The sequence below is a fragment of the Aedes aegypti genome, chromosome 2, assembly GCF_002204515.2.
Source record: "Aedes aegypti strain LVP_AGWG chromosome 2, AaegL5.0 Primary Assembly, whole genome shotgun sequence".
Lineage (NCBI taxonomy): Eukaryota > Metazoa > Arthropoda > Insecta > Diptera > Culicidae > Aedes > Aedes aegypti.
Window position 1 is genome coordinate 369,640,112 of NC_035108.1, and position 12,123 is coordinate 369,652,234.

Here is a 12,123-nt window from a genome sequence, read left to right on the forward strand (position 1 = left end):
AAAAAAGGATAAGAATTTACCACAGTCGCAGTCCAAACCCACAATAATCTCGTATCTTACCTCATAATACTTTTTGTCCCAGTTATCAAAGAATCCAATAAATGTGATGGGTTCCTCTCCCTGTCGAATGATCGCTATTGGCATGTTGGCGTCTCTCTGGACGGGATGTGTAGTTATAAGATATTTGGCAACATCCCAACACTGCGTTCGATCATCGTTGCTAACAAAGTCTCCGATCCACACGTACACAATGTTTCCAGCATCCAGCAAGAAAATATTTTCCGGTCTCAAGTCTTTTTGTGTGAAACCGAATATCTTACACAGAACATATTTTTCCTGCTCCAAAGAACACATGTACAGTCCGATTCTTTGCCTTTCCCAGGTCAAAGCGACATTCATCGTTGGAGTTACAATGTTTCCATGAGTTTTCTTCAATTGCTTCAAAAACTTTTCCCCCACCGAATTGAAGAATTCATCTGTTTCATTAGATTCCATCACTAGATTGTATTCTCCAAGTATGGATGCTATTGACTTGGCCATTTCTCGAGAATCTCCAGTTGAGTACTGTCCGCACCATATCCATATTTCATTATCTGGTGCTTTAAGTATGTAGCAGTCCTCGGGATAGTACAGAGTTTTACTGGAAACCTGAACTGCCTTACAAGTGTAGCTGGAGTTCCCAACCACCTTCAGTACAAAACTGCTCGGGTACTTGCGAATATTCATGATCCCTTCCCCACCCGGGCACTTTGAATTGAAAATTATGAGACCTCCTTTGAAGATCTGTAGAAAATGCGGTGGCTCCATCCCCTCACTGATTCGAACTTGTACCACATTTTTCTTCAAATGGTTGCACATCTCCGTCAGGAAGGCTTCACCCGTTTGCCTGAATTCCGTCGAAGCACTCGATCCAATCCACAGATAAACGACATTTTTGATCAAATTTGCCAAAGAACTTATGTTGTTCTCCGATGTGCAGGATATCTGATAGTGTACAATGTAGCAGTTACTCGAATAGAAAGTCTTGGCGTACTTTTTGGGAATTTCTTTAACATCCTCAACACCTATTTGGTACACAGTTGCATCGCCGTTTCCGTCATCCATCAACTGTATCTGCGCAGCCAGCTTCGGTCGCTGAATCAGTGTCAAAGCATCGAACTTCTCAGAGAGACCCTTGATCGAGTTACCATTCACATCTGAACTGATCCAGTTCGGGAAGAGACTCGTAAACTCGGCCGGTTCCAATCCATCGATGACCCGTGCTACCGGAGTGGATGCTGGGTATCCTTTCTGTAAGTAAGACAAACCCTTAATAGCTCTTCAGATTTCCCCATTGATGACACCCTTACCTTAATGACATAACCCCGCACATGACGCATTGCTTCGGCACGGTTTTGCTTGTGTGAGCTCCGTCCAATCCAAATCCAGACTCCGTTGCAGAAATAGTCAACGATATAGATGCTGTCCCGTCCATACAAGTCGGCTTGGTCCAGAGCACCTGTTTTGACTAGCTCCACCCTGAACACGCCATTGACCGTGTCGCACTGATACAGTTTCAAAACGATATCGGCATTGGAAGGAGTCAACGCCAAAGGCTGAACGAAGCGTTGCGACAAGCTTAAGAAACCGTTCCACACTTCCTTTCTCTGTGAGCTCATCGACTGTTCATAGCCATCGTCAATGATCGCTATTTCTGGAATTTTGAAGCTGTCCTTCAGCTTGGTACCGATCTTCAATCCAAATATCCTTTCACAGGAGCTTGTTGATCGACCCACCCAAACGAACACTATGGTAGATGTTTGTAGAATCATTACGTGGCCACAGTTGAAGTGTTGCCACGTGATCGCTTTCTGCTGAATGCATTGTGGAGTGGTTTTCCCTTTTATTTGATACAGTCGTGGAAATTGCGGATAGGATGACGGATCCGTTCCGGATTGAATTCTGAAACAATAGGAAAACTTTGCAAAGTCAGAAAACCAAATCCGAAAGAAATCAGAACTAACAGAATTCCATCGTCTTTGAAGTATGATAGAAACCGAATTCCCTCATGGCCTTGACTTTCCCGGTATTGGGTGGTTTTATGATCCAGATGAAGATCCAACTCGATAATCTTATACGCAGCCGATTTGGAGCGATCCGATGTGATGTTGGCTCCGAGCCAGAAATGAATGTACCGTTCAATAACTGCTCCGGGAGTTTTGATTTCCCGACACTGCAATACAAGTCTCAATCAAAAAATCACCATAATTTAGGCTAACCACTCAATACTCACAATCGTATTCTTGTCGGAGATTGTTCCCGCCAGCGAGGCCGAATAGATCACGTATGTGTTCTCGTCGTAGAATGTGCCATACTGCTCCTTGGGGATGGCTTCCACGTGATCGTTCTGTATCCGCCACACGTAGAAACCGATGGCTTTGGGGCTGATTTTGCGGAACGCTGTGTCGATTTTTATATCCTCGTAGATGGGCCGTTTCTGGTCCTGTTGAACGACAGAGAAAAATTGACACCGGTAAGTGATTTCGGTTCGGGCAAAACGATACATCATTCTACTGGACAAGTTGCCCTGCGAGGTGGCTGCTTTCGGCAAATCATTATCATTCAGATTACTTCAGTGCGGAAACAAGATAAAGTGACCAGTTGGTATGGAAATAATCATGCACGGTTCGCTGAATCGGAAAATGAGGCGCCAATTCAATAGTGGACTGGAATAGAATTTCAACTCGCTGGATGAAAAAAGCAATACGCAACCACAAAGAATGTCACGGTGCTCCCTTAACCGTTATTATCAGAAAAAAATCTCCATCAAATCTGTGCTCACCAGTCGTTTTCTATAGCCAAGCTGCATGCCTGAGCAAAATTTTGAAAAAATCGTAGTGCCCGTTTTTAAGTTACGCGTTTCTGAATGTGTAAGTCCACTAATTCAAAGGAAATCTGAGATATTTAAACGGATTTTCTTTGGCCTCGATCATCGGAAGAAATAAACCATCAAAATTTGATTCAAATTTGATTTGTTTGGTTATTGGGCACCTCTTTGTGGAGTTTTGAATGAGAATAACGATGAAATTTGGAGTAACGCCATTTTTGAGGTGTAACCAAGGGTGTAACCGTTAAAAACACTATTTTTAAATAGATTAATTAGGCACTCTAATACCGTTAAGCATGCTAAAATGTTTTCAATGATACACTGCACTTACATGTCACCACAGTCTCGCACAATCGATTGATTTTTCAAAGGCTCAAGTGCTGTAAGGCATTATGGAGCCATTTCCTCGCATGACATAACGCATGTCATTTATCGTTCGTGGAAGATAACGAGCCATGAACGAAAACAAGACAGACACACGCCACCCACTGTTTGGTGCCGATTACTGTGTGCCACCACTTGTAACATTCGCTGACACACTCTCATTCTGATCAAGAAACAGAGGCAAATATATTCCATTTTGTGCTATGTTTACTACCAAAAGGGTGTTTTATGATCCAATAGATTATGATTAGATTGTTAAAGGCTGAACTACAAAAAAATATGAAAGTTATTATCATAAATCTCCCGAATAGCTATGTAGGCTGTGAGAGTTGCTGCTCTTGAACGCTCTCGCGCCACGTACCAAACGAGAGAGTGAATATTTACATTCATAGGGCTCTCCGATTGCGAAGTGCCACGAACTGTTATGGTTCACGAACTGTTGCACTCTCTGAATATGGTTCTATCTAAATCCAAACACTGCCCCTCGGCTGTTCCGGCTAACTTTGTACTGACTTAAACTTCAATTGCTGAGTAATGCACTATTTGCCAAACCATAGAACTCTAGATCACTATCAATACTTTTGTGATCATTTGTAGCATACACTAGTCTATACAGATTTTTTATAAATCTTCAATTTTGACTTTTGGTTACACAAACACGTAAGAGCCCTGGATTAATACAATAGTAAAAGAATTGTATAAATCAATCAACCCATTCTCAAGCTAACTCGGGAAGAGAAAGCCTCAGTGTTTGAAACATGCGTTATTATTTGGTTACATTGAAATTAAAATCATAGCTCTTGAAGAGCTTAAAGCAAAGTAGGTCGTCATTGAAATGTGTGCGCGTCGTTGATGATTGCTGCTAATGCATCTCACGATTTAGATCTAATGAAAAACAGTTGATATTGCAATGACGTAGCTAAAAAAGTATCAGCGTACTTTCAGCATGTAAGCCTATGTACTGATACTTTTCCGAGTCAATATTGGTAATGAGCACTGGATTTTATTACTTGAAAATTGCGAGTTGCAAAGTCAATATGGCTGCCAAAACAAATGACAGGTTACTTAGCCTTAATGTTACATGTCTTTCTTACAAATCAGAACTCTCTTGAGGAAATTCTATACCTGATCCCCAAAATGCAATTCCCCGAATTTCATTAACCCGTGTGTCATCACTCTGAACGCACTATTACGCTGAATGCTATTATCCCGAATATATAATTACCTTGAATGACATTGTCCCGTGATCTAGGAACTGGAACTCGAGGTATTCGGGATAACGGCGATCAAATTTAAGGGATATAATTTTAAAAAAGATATATAAGTTCATTACCTGCTGGTCTACCTACCATAATATGGGTTGAACCCTACACAAACTGATGATTTCTATGTCAACTTTTATTGTTATTTCTTTATCGCAATCTATGCTTGTGAAGTAAACGAAAAACAGCCATACTTAGGGAGCTAAACATAGTTTTCCAAACTAACAAAGACAATCATGAGCAACAACACAATAATAACGGTTGTTCTAAACTTTGCATAATTTTATTCCATTTTGTATCGCTGCGTTCTACGTTGTTAATTTTATTTTTTTTTTTTCCATACACTGCTGCCCATAACCGAATACTCAAGTCGTAAAGCATTCCTTGACGTATACTTCGCTTCGATGTAAAATAATCTGAATCGTGAGTACATAGGTTCACAAAACTAATCAGAATATTTTGATACAAGCACTAATGTTTTTACATGATGAAATTAGCTCCGTAATACCTTGAAGCTCTTAAGCGTATGAAAAATCATGTGATTGTGAAATACTTTTATGGCATGTAAGTGCAATATGTCGTTGAAATCATTTGAAGATACTCAAAGGTATAAGAATGCCTAATTATTCTATTTAAAATTAGTGTTTTAATGGTTACACTCTCAAAAGGGCGTAACCCTATTTTTTATCTTCACATTCAAAACTCCTCCCAGAAGTTACAAATAACTATATAAACCGACTTTGATTCAAATTTGAATATTATATTTATTCTGATAACCACGGCCAAAGAAAACCCGTTGTAATATCTAAAATTTACTATGAATTTGTGGACTTACACATTCAAAAGGGTGTAACTTCAAAACAGGCCCTACAATTTTTTTGAAATTTTTCCCAGACCTGCTTAGCTATAGAAAACGACACAGATTTGATGGAGATTTATTTCTGATAATAACGGTCTGGGGAGCACCGGGAATGTTTCATTTCCTGTGGTGATGGCCCTACCAAGCAATGATCACGTGTTGAATGCGTCGAGTAAAAACCTTGAAGTTTGAATAAAAACTCTTCTCTTTCAAATATTGATGTTCGAGCTCTTTGGCAAACTTTTAAAAGCTGATTCTGACAAATTAAACTTAAGCTGGACCCATATAATCAGTTTCTGCTATGTTTTTTTATGTGGTCTTCAGAAGAGTTGCAGAGGTGATATAGAATAAAACACAAAAAATGTATCGAATCTACGAATAATTTTTAGATATATTTTCATCAAGAACTGAATTGTGTTTGATCCTTTAATTTTCTCGCTGCGGGGGCGAGCGACGGGATCAAATGATCAAACTTGTTGCGCGTCGTTCGCGAAGTGAAGTGTGCCGCGTATCGAACCAGTTTGGTAGTGATAGATTTTTTGATCGCGTCACTTGCTATCCTGAACGATAAACACTTTTATTAATGTATTCGAGTCCTCTGAGCAGAATAACAATAGAGAAACTTAAAAGTAGATGGACTGCCTTGTACCTTCTAACTCCGCTCCTAAATGCTTATCTTTGACAGATACGCGTATTTCGACTACCACTTGAAGTCTTCTTCAGTGTCAGTTACTCGTATCCACTGTAACCATCCGAGTAACTGACACTGAAGAAAACTGCAAGTGGTAGTCGAAATACGCATATCTGTCAAAGATAAGCATTTAGGAGCGTAATTAAAAGGCACAAGGTACTCCATCTACTTTTAAGTTTCTCGATAAACACTTGTTCGGCGTGCAAAGCGGTAATCGGATAGTATTGCGAATTCGGTTAGGCATTAAAAAATCATTTTTTTTCATTTACTCAAACGAGTCCCTTCATCAACCATTTTCTTGTGGAAGTGCAGAGGACTTAACGGCTTCCTCAAAGCAAGTAATACGTCAACATTTCCCTACAATCCTCAAATCGACATGCATTTCGGATACAGCCTGCGCCGATACTGTTTGTTATAATGATAAGAGCACCAATGTAAGCAATATATAAGAATATGCTACTTATCCCGAGTAGTGTCTGTTGATTCCCTGGGTAAGTACAGCTGTTCTTGCAATAACGGAGTAGCAACTGCGGGCGGTCAATCATGCTTATGCTCATGCTCGATATATTTTCGTTCAAGAAAGCTTGAAGCCAACTAATGATGTATTAAAAGATTCGTCGAAATGTTTTATGATTTAACATTTAAGAAAATATTTTTCCCAATATTCGTCTTGGAATTCCACTACTGGAATACAAATTCTTAGTATTCCATGCCGTACTCGTCCCAGGATTTATAATAGGAATTTAGTTCCCTTCAATTATGTCTGCTTTGAAAAAATTCTCCAGAAACCTGTGACTCGCAAAAAAAAAATCGTCCAGTAATAAGCTTTTGAAATCTCAAAAGAAGTTTTCTAGAGAATTTTCCAGAAATTATACCTATCTCGCTTCTGGATTTTGCAAGAGTTTTATTAACAATTTCACTAAACATTTTCACAAGGATTCTTGCAACTAATTCTTCTATACACTAAAGACAGACACTTCAAATTTAATAATATATAATTTTAAAATACTTCATCTAAGGATAACTCATCAATTCATAGGAGCATTTTGCAAAATATCATAAAGAAATCCCAGAAATATTTTTCAGAATTCTATCAGCAATCCGTCCAAAAATATGTGAAGTATTTTTATATGTGAACCGGAACTTATGAGCGACATATTTTTTACGCCCACCACGTTTGAAGAAAGAAACTTATCTAATTTGCATACCATACCAAACTAACAAACAAACCAATAGCTATTCCTTCACACCATCTCAGCCTTCAGTTTATCCGACTTGGTTTTTACGCGCGACTTTTGTCTTTCATTTGGATCCCAAGGTTTACTGAAAGCTGTGCAATTATCTTTTAAATAACATCAAAGTGATAATTCAAGCCCTTTCGTTCGATATTCTGGCAAACTGCAAGAAAATCCACACAGCTGCTAAGGTGGATCGATTGGCGAGGGTGTTTCATTGTTTTCAGGAAAGCCTATCTGCACCATTGGAGCGGCAATATTGGTCTGAATTGCATTTCCACAGCGCCGTCTTCCAGTTTTCACACACATAAAAAGTGAGCAATTTCTCTTCAGGAGCGTGCTTTCATGGGTACCCAGCAGCACCAGATGATTGATGGGCCCATATCTGGAGTACCGTCGTCGTGCACTCACGAACGAACGAACGCGAACGATAGGATTGTTTGAACGAATGAATTGGCGGAGAAAAAGTACGATTAAGATGCAATTCATAAAATAGCGACTTTGAGCGTGTGAAATCGGAAAATAGCATAATCTTTATGAATCCAATCAGTAAGAGGCAAGTAAGGACGACAAAAATCTTCGAACGGTGTGTTTTTTTTACAATCTCAATGGTATTCCATAAAACGATCAACATTGTTACGCAAACGTCAGCTTTTACTACACCGATTTTGATCCACCTGTGTCGAAACCAGCTCCGAACGGGATGCATGAATGCAATGCATAGGAACGTTTCATTAATCATGTCGTAAATTAGCACTACCAGTTCGAGCGCATCGACTGCAGCTAACTCTTCCAGATGAAAGTAAAAATGTAACCAAACAACATCAAGAGTCAATTGCCTTTGAAGCGTTAACAGTGGTTCTCGCTACACAGAAGAATGGTCATAAACACAAATGTCGATAAATTACTCTCACATTCATGCTGTTTGATGTGTTAGTGTTCTACACACTAGAAAAAACAACAAATTTTCACATGATGTTAATTTCATGTTAAGCAAAACACTCGAAGAAAGTAATTTTGAAATTATTTGCACTGAAAAACATATTACGTAAAATGTAACTAAAAAGTATAGTAATACAAACTATATTAAGTTAAGGGGGCAGGATTCGTCATTGATTTCGGAATTTTAAAAAGCAGTTTTTTCGTTCAAAATCAAGAATATTTACATGAAAATGTGTTCACTGTATTCTATTCTCCAACCGAAACACAGTGAACACATTTTCATCGAATAATTTTCAGATTTGGACAGAAAAACTGCTTTTGAAGTTTCGATGATGACGATGATTACGATGACGGAGCGTTGAGCGTTAAGTGTGATAGAAAACCACGTCTTTCATTCCGTAAACACAAATCATCATACTCACTTTAATATGTCGGTCATATAAGAAGTGAATTTACGCGTTGTATGATGTATGATGTATATTTTATAATTAAAACAAACAACTTTGATTATTATCGATATTGCATGTAATATCTCAGATGATTTTCAACGTGAATGAGTATCCTGACAAAATGTTCATAATCCAAAAGTAAGAAAATATTTTGTCGAGATTTTTGGACCAATTCAACTCTTACGCTTTATTCATACTTAAATTATGGCAAGTAGGGTGTCCCAAAATAACACTTTTTCAGAAAACTTGGGCGCTCAACCTCCTTAATGGTAGCTATGGATGCTACAATTAAACTTTTAACGAGAAATAATGTTTAGAAATTGTCCGTTAAGATATTTAAAAAAGTCCGATCTTCCCATTTAAAAAAAATCCGATTTTCCTTGTTGAGCGAAATTTTGTAAATCCTTAATAACGTAAACCTTAATATTTTGACCTTTCGTAAACCTTAATATTTTGACAGATCCATTGGAGTCTAAAATCATTTACCTATCTTATTCTTCGATATAACTTTAATTGCAATTTTTACCAGTGCCAACAAACACTGAAAGTAATTTCAGAGACCTTCCTTAGCCGAGTGGTTAGCGTTCGCGGATACAAAGCAAAGTCATGCTGAAGTTGACTGCAGGTTTGATTCCCGGTCGGTGCAGGCTATTTTTGTAATGGAAATTTCCCTGACTTCTCTGTGCATAGAGTATCATCGTACTTGCCACACGATATACCAATGCGAAAATGGCAACTTTGGCAATGAAAGTACTCAGTTAATAACTGTGGAAGTGCTCATTGAACACTAAGCTGAGAAGCAGGTTTTGTCCCAGTGAGGACGTAATGCCAAAAAGATGAAGAAGAAATTATAAACAGTGTCGGAACCTTGTTTGATAAGTTTTTAACAAATCACTGAACAATAATATTATGACATTTTTTTTTTTTTTTTTGATTAATGACCTATAAGGGGACCACTGTGCAATGCTGTCACGAGCAAGCGGACAGTGAATGCCCAGTGTAAAACATGTTTGATTTTCTGTATATTTCCGGTTGCACTTAATTAGCTTTGCTCGCATTAACCGTACCCAGCGGTAGGTGCTTACCATGTGCAAGTAAATCGCATCGTCAGTCTTTAACCATTACCGAATTTCCCAGCTCAAAATGCTAGTGAAACGACCTACCACGATGTCTAAATTGGGGAAACAGCTAAAATTTGAAATATAACTGCCCATTACACTATCCCCTGTCAATTATTCAGTTACGTTGCTTATCTGCTTCGCAAGCATCTTCCTCATCTGACGTCTTACTTTGGCTAGGGAGCAATTGAAACCGCCCAAATTGGCCTTAGTGGAAATTAATTTAAATTGAATCAAATACGGCACACACGGGAAACGGTCGGATTAAGTTGTGTGAAAGCACACGCCCGCAGCAGAAAATAATGATTTTTCAGGTTAGTCGGCAAGTACCTACCTAAATGCACTTACATATCGTGTGCAGCATGAAACTTTGTTCATTAGCTGTACCCATTTTGGCCGGAATGTACCAAATAAGGAAGCTCGCCGGCAAACTGACATGGCATCGCTTTGCCCTACTGGCAAAGCGTTGTGTAAAGTTTTCCTGTGCGATTTTTTTATAATGCTGCTACCGCTATGCCATTCATGCATGTTTTACGTATAGTAATTGTATCGAATGAGAATAATGAAGATTATTTTCGCAAAAGAGATATAGATCATGAAAAACTACATAGATATGCAGTATGGGGAAAATGTTCGCAACTTCGTTTGATTTTTCCCGCTTTCGTAAATCTCGTTCGACTTGGCGCCATGCATTCCAGCGAGGATCGTGTGATATACATGCATATGCAAAAATATAAGGCAGACTTGAAAGGAATAGGGTAAGGGTTCTGATCAATAAAGGAACGGAATAGTAAGGATATTTCCTTGATAATAAACTAATCAACCCCTCTACCGGCAGCTTCAGTTTTTACCGCAAAATTCAAATTCAAATCGTTAAAACTTTTTTGTTTTTCAATATTTTTGCACCATTTTCTTCACGAGTTCTCAAAAAACTCTTCTAGTTTTTGGATCTGTGTCGACATTGATCATTGGTCTTCTGGTTTTGAAGATATTCCCAAAATTCCTTGGGGGACTGACCCGTAACCAGAACCCCCCGTTCATTTCTCAGGCTACATAATTTTAATCGTATTCGAATATTCACTCTTCGGAACAATACATTAATGAGAGTATGTTATAAAAAATGAAGCAATTTGGTGCAGCCATCTTTAACTAATGAGCCTTTAGGTTTCTAGAACCACGCTGGCCAAATAAAGATCTTAAAAACTTCAAAAACATCATATCGTAATTTTCAGATACCTCCAAGAATTCTTAATTGATTTGTATGATTTTTTCAGAGTAGCTTTTTATTACCTGGCATAATTATAGCCCACATTTTATTTGTTGATAAATTGATCAAAAACAAAATGGTCGCCAAAGACATTTTATATGAAAAATGTCGGTCCCCCAAGGAACATCGATGTTCCGATGTTCCTTGGGGGACCAACATTTTCCATATAAAATATCTTTGGCGACCATTTTGTTTTTGATCAATTTATCAAAAAAAAAATAAAATGTGGGCTGAATAAAACCAGATCACCAATAATTAATATCCTATAATATTCCTAAACTAGAAGAGTTGTTTGAGAACTTGTGAAAAAATTGTGCAAACATATTGAAAAACAGAAAAGTTATAACGATTTGAATATTTATTTTGCGGTAAAAAATGTACATAAACCATGAATTAGACTCGTCCACGGTCTAAGTAGCCGTTGCGGTACTGATTGTGAACAGATAAGCCTCAGCAAGATCAAGCTGTTTTTATCGGGTGGAAAATTTCCTCGACGTCTCGCCAAAAACAAAATAAAGACCTCCATGTTCCTTGCAGTTGCCTAAAATTTTATGGCACATAAGGTAATAGAGCAAAATTTAGAATGATGTGAAAAATGTACTGCGATCTGTCAAACTTGGGTACCTTTTGCAGTACTAGAAGTGGTACCCATTCTGGACCCGACTACTATGTCTCTATTCGTCTCTGGCCTCGCGGTATCTTCGTGGTAAAAGTGAATTGACAGAGACAGCCCTCAGTTAATAACTGCGGAAGTCCTCAGAGGAACACTAAGCTGCTAAGCAGGTTCTGCATAGTTTGGGAAGTAATGCTTAAGAAGGACACAATTATGCCTCAAATAAGCCAATTTGACAGAGATTAAGAAGTGTTACAATAGTTATTTATGTAACAAGTTTCAACATGATGATTTTTTCAGCACGAGTCGTACATTAAATATGACGAGTACTGAGAAAATCGAGTTTTGCAACGAGTTGTATACAACATTTTTTGCAATTGCGAAAAAATGCCATTATAGTTGGATTGTTTCGTGGTGATTAAACATGTTCCAAGGAA

The 12,123-nt window shown here is 38.2% G+C and overlaps 1 protein-coding gene across 2 annotated transcripts in view; it reads right to left on the reverse strand.

Moving 5' to 3' along the window:
• The window catches only part of LOC5575148 (villin-like protein quail), a 65,892-nt gene that overhangs the window by 385 nt on the left and 53,384 nt on the right, over positions 1-12,123 (reverse strand). For both annotated transcript variants that reach the window (XM_021846615.1, XM_001655475.2), the window contains exons 2-5: positions 2,273-2,482; positions 2,004-2,212; positions 1,350-1,941; positions 61-1,290 (exon numbers count right to left, since the gene is read on the reverse strand). In XM_021846615.1, coding sequence (XP_021702307.1) covers positions 61-1,290; positions 1,350-1,941; positions 2,004-2,212; positions 2,273-2,482 — 2,241 coding nt within the window. The remainder of the gene's footprint in view (positions 1-60; positions 1,291-1,349; positions 1,942-2,003; positions 2,213-2,272; positions 2,483-12,123) is intronic.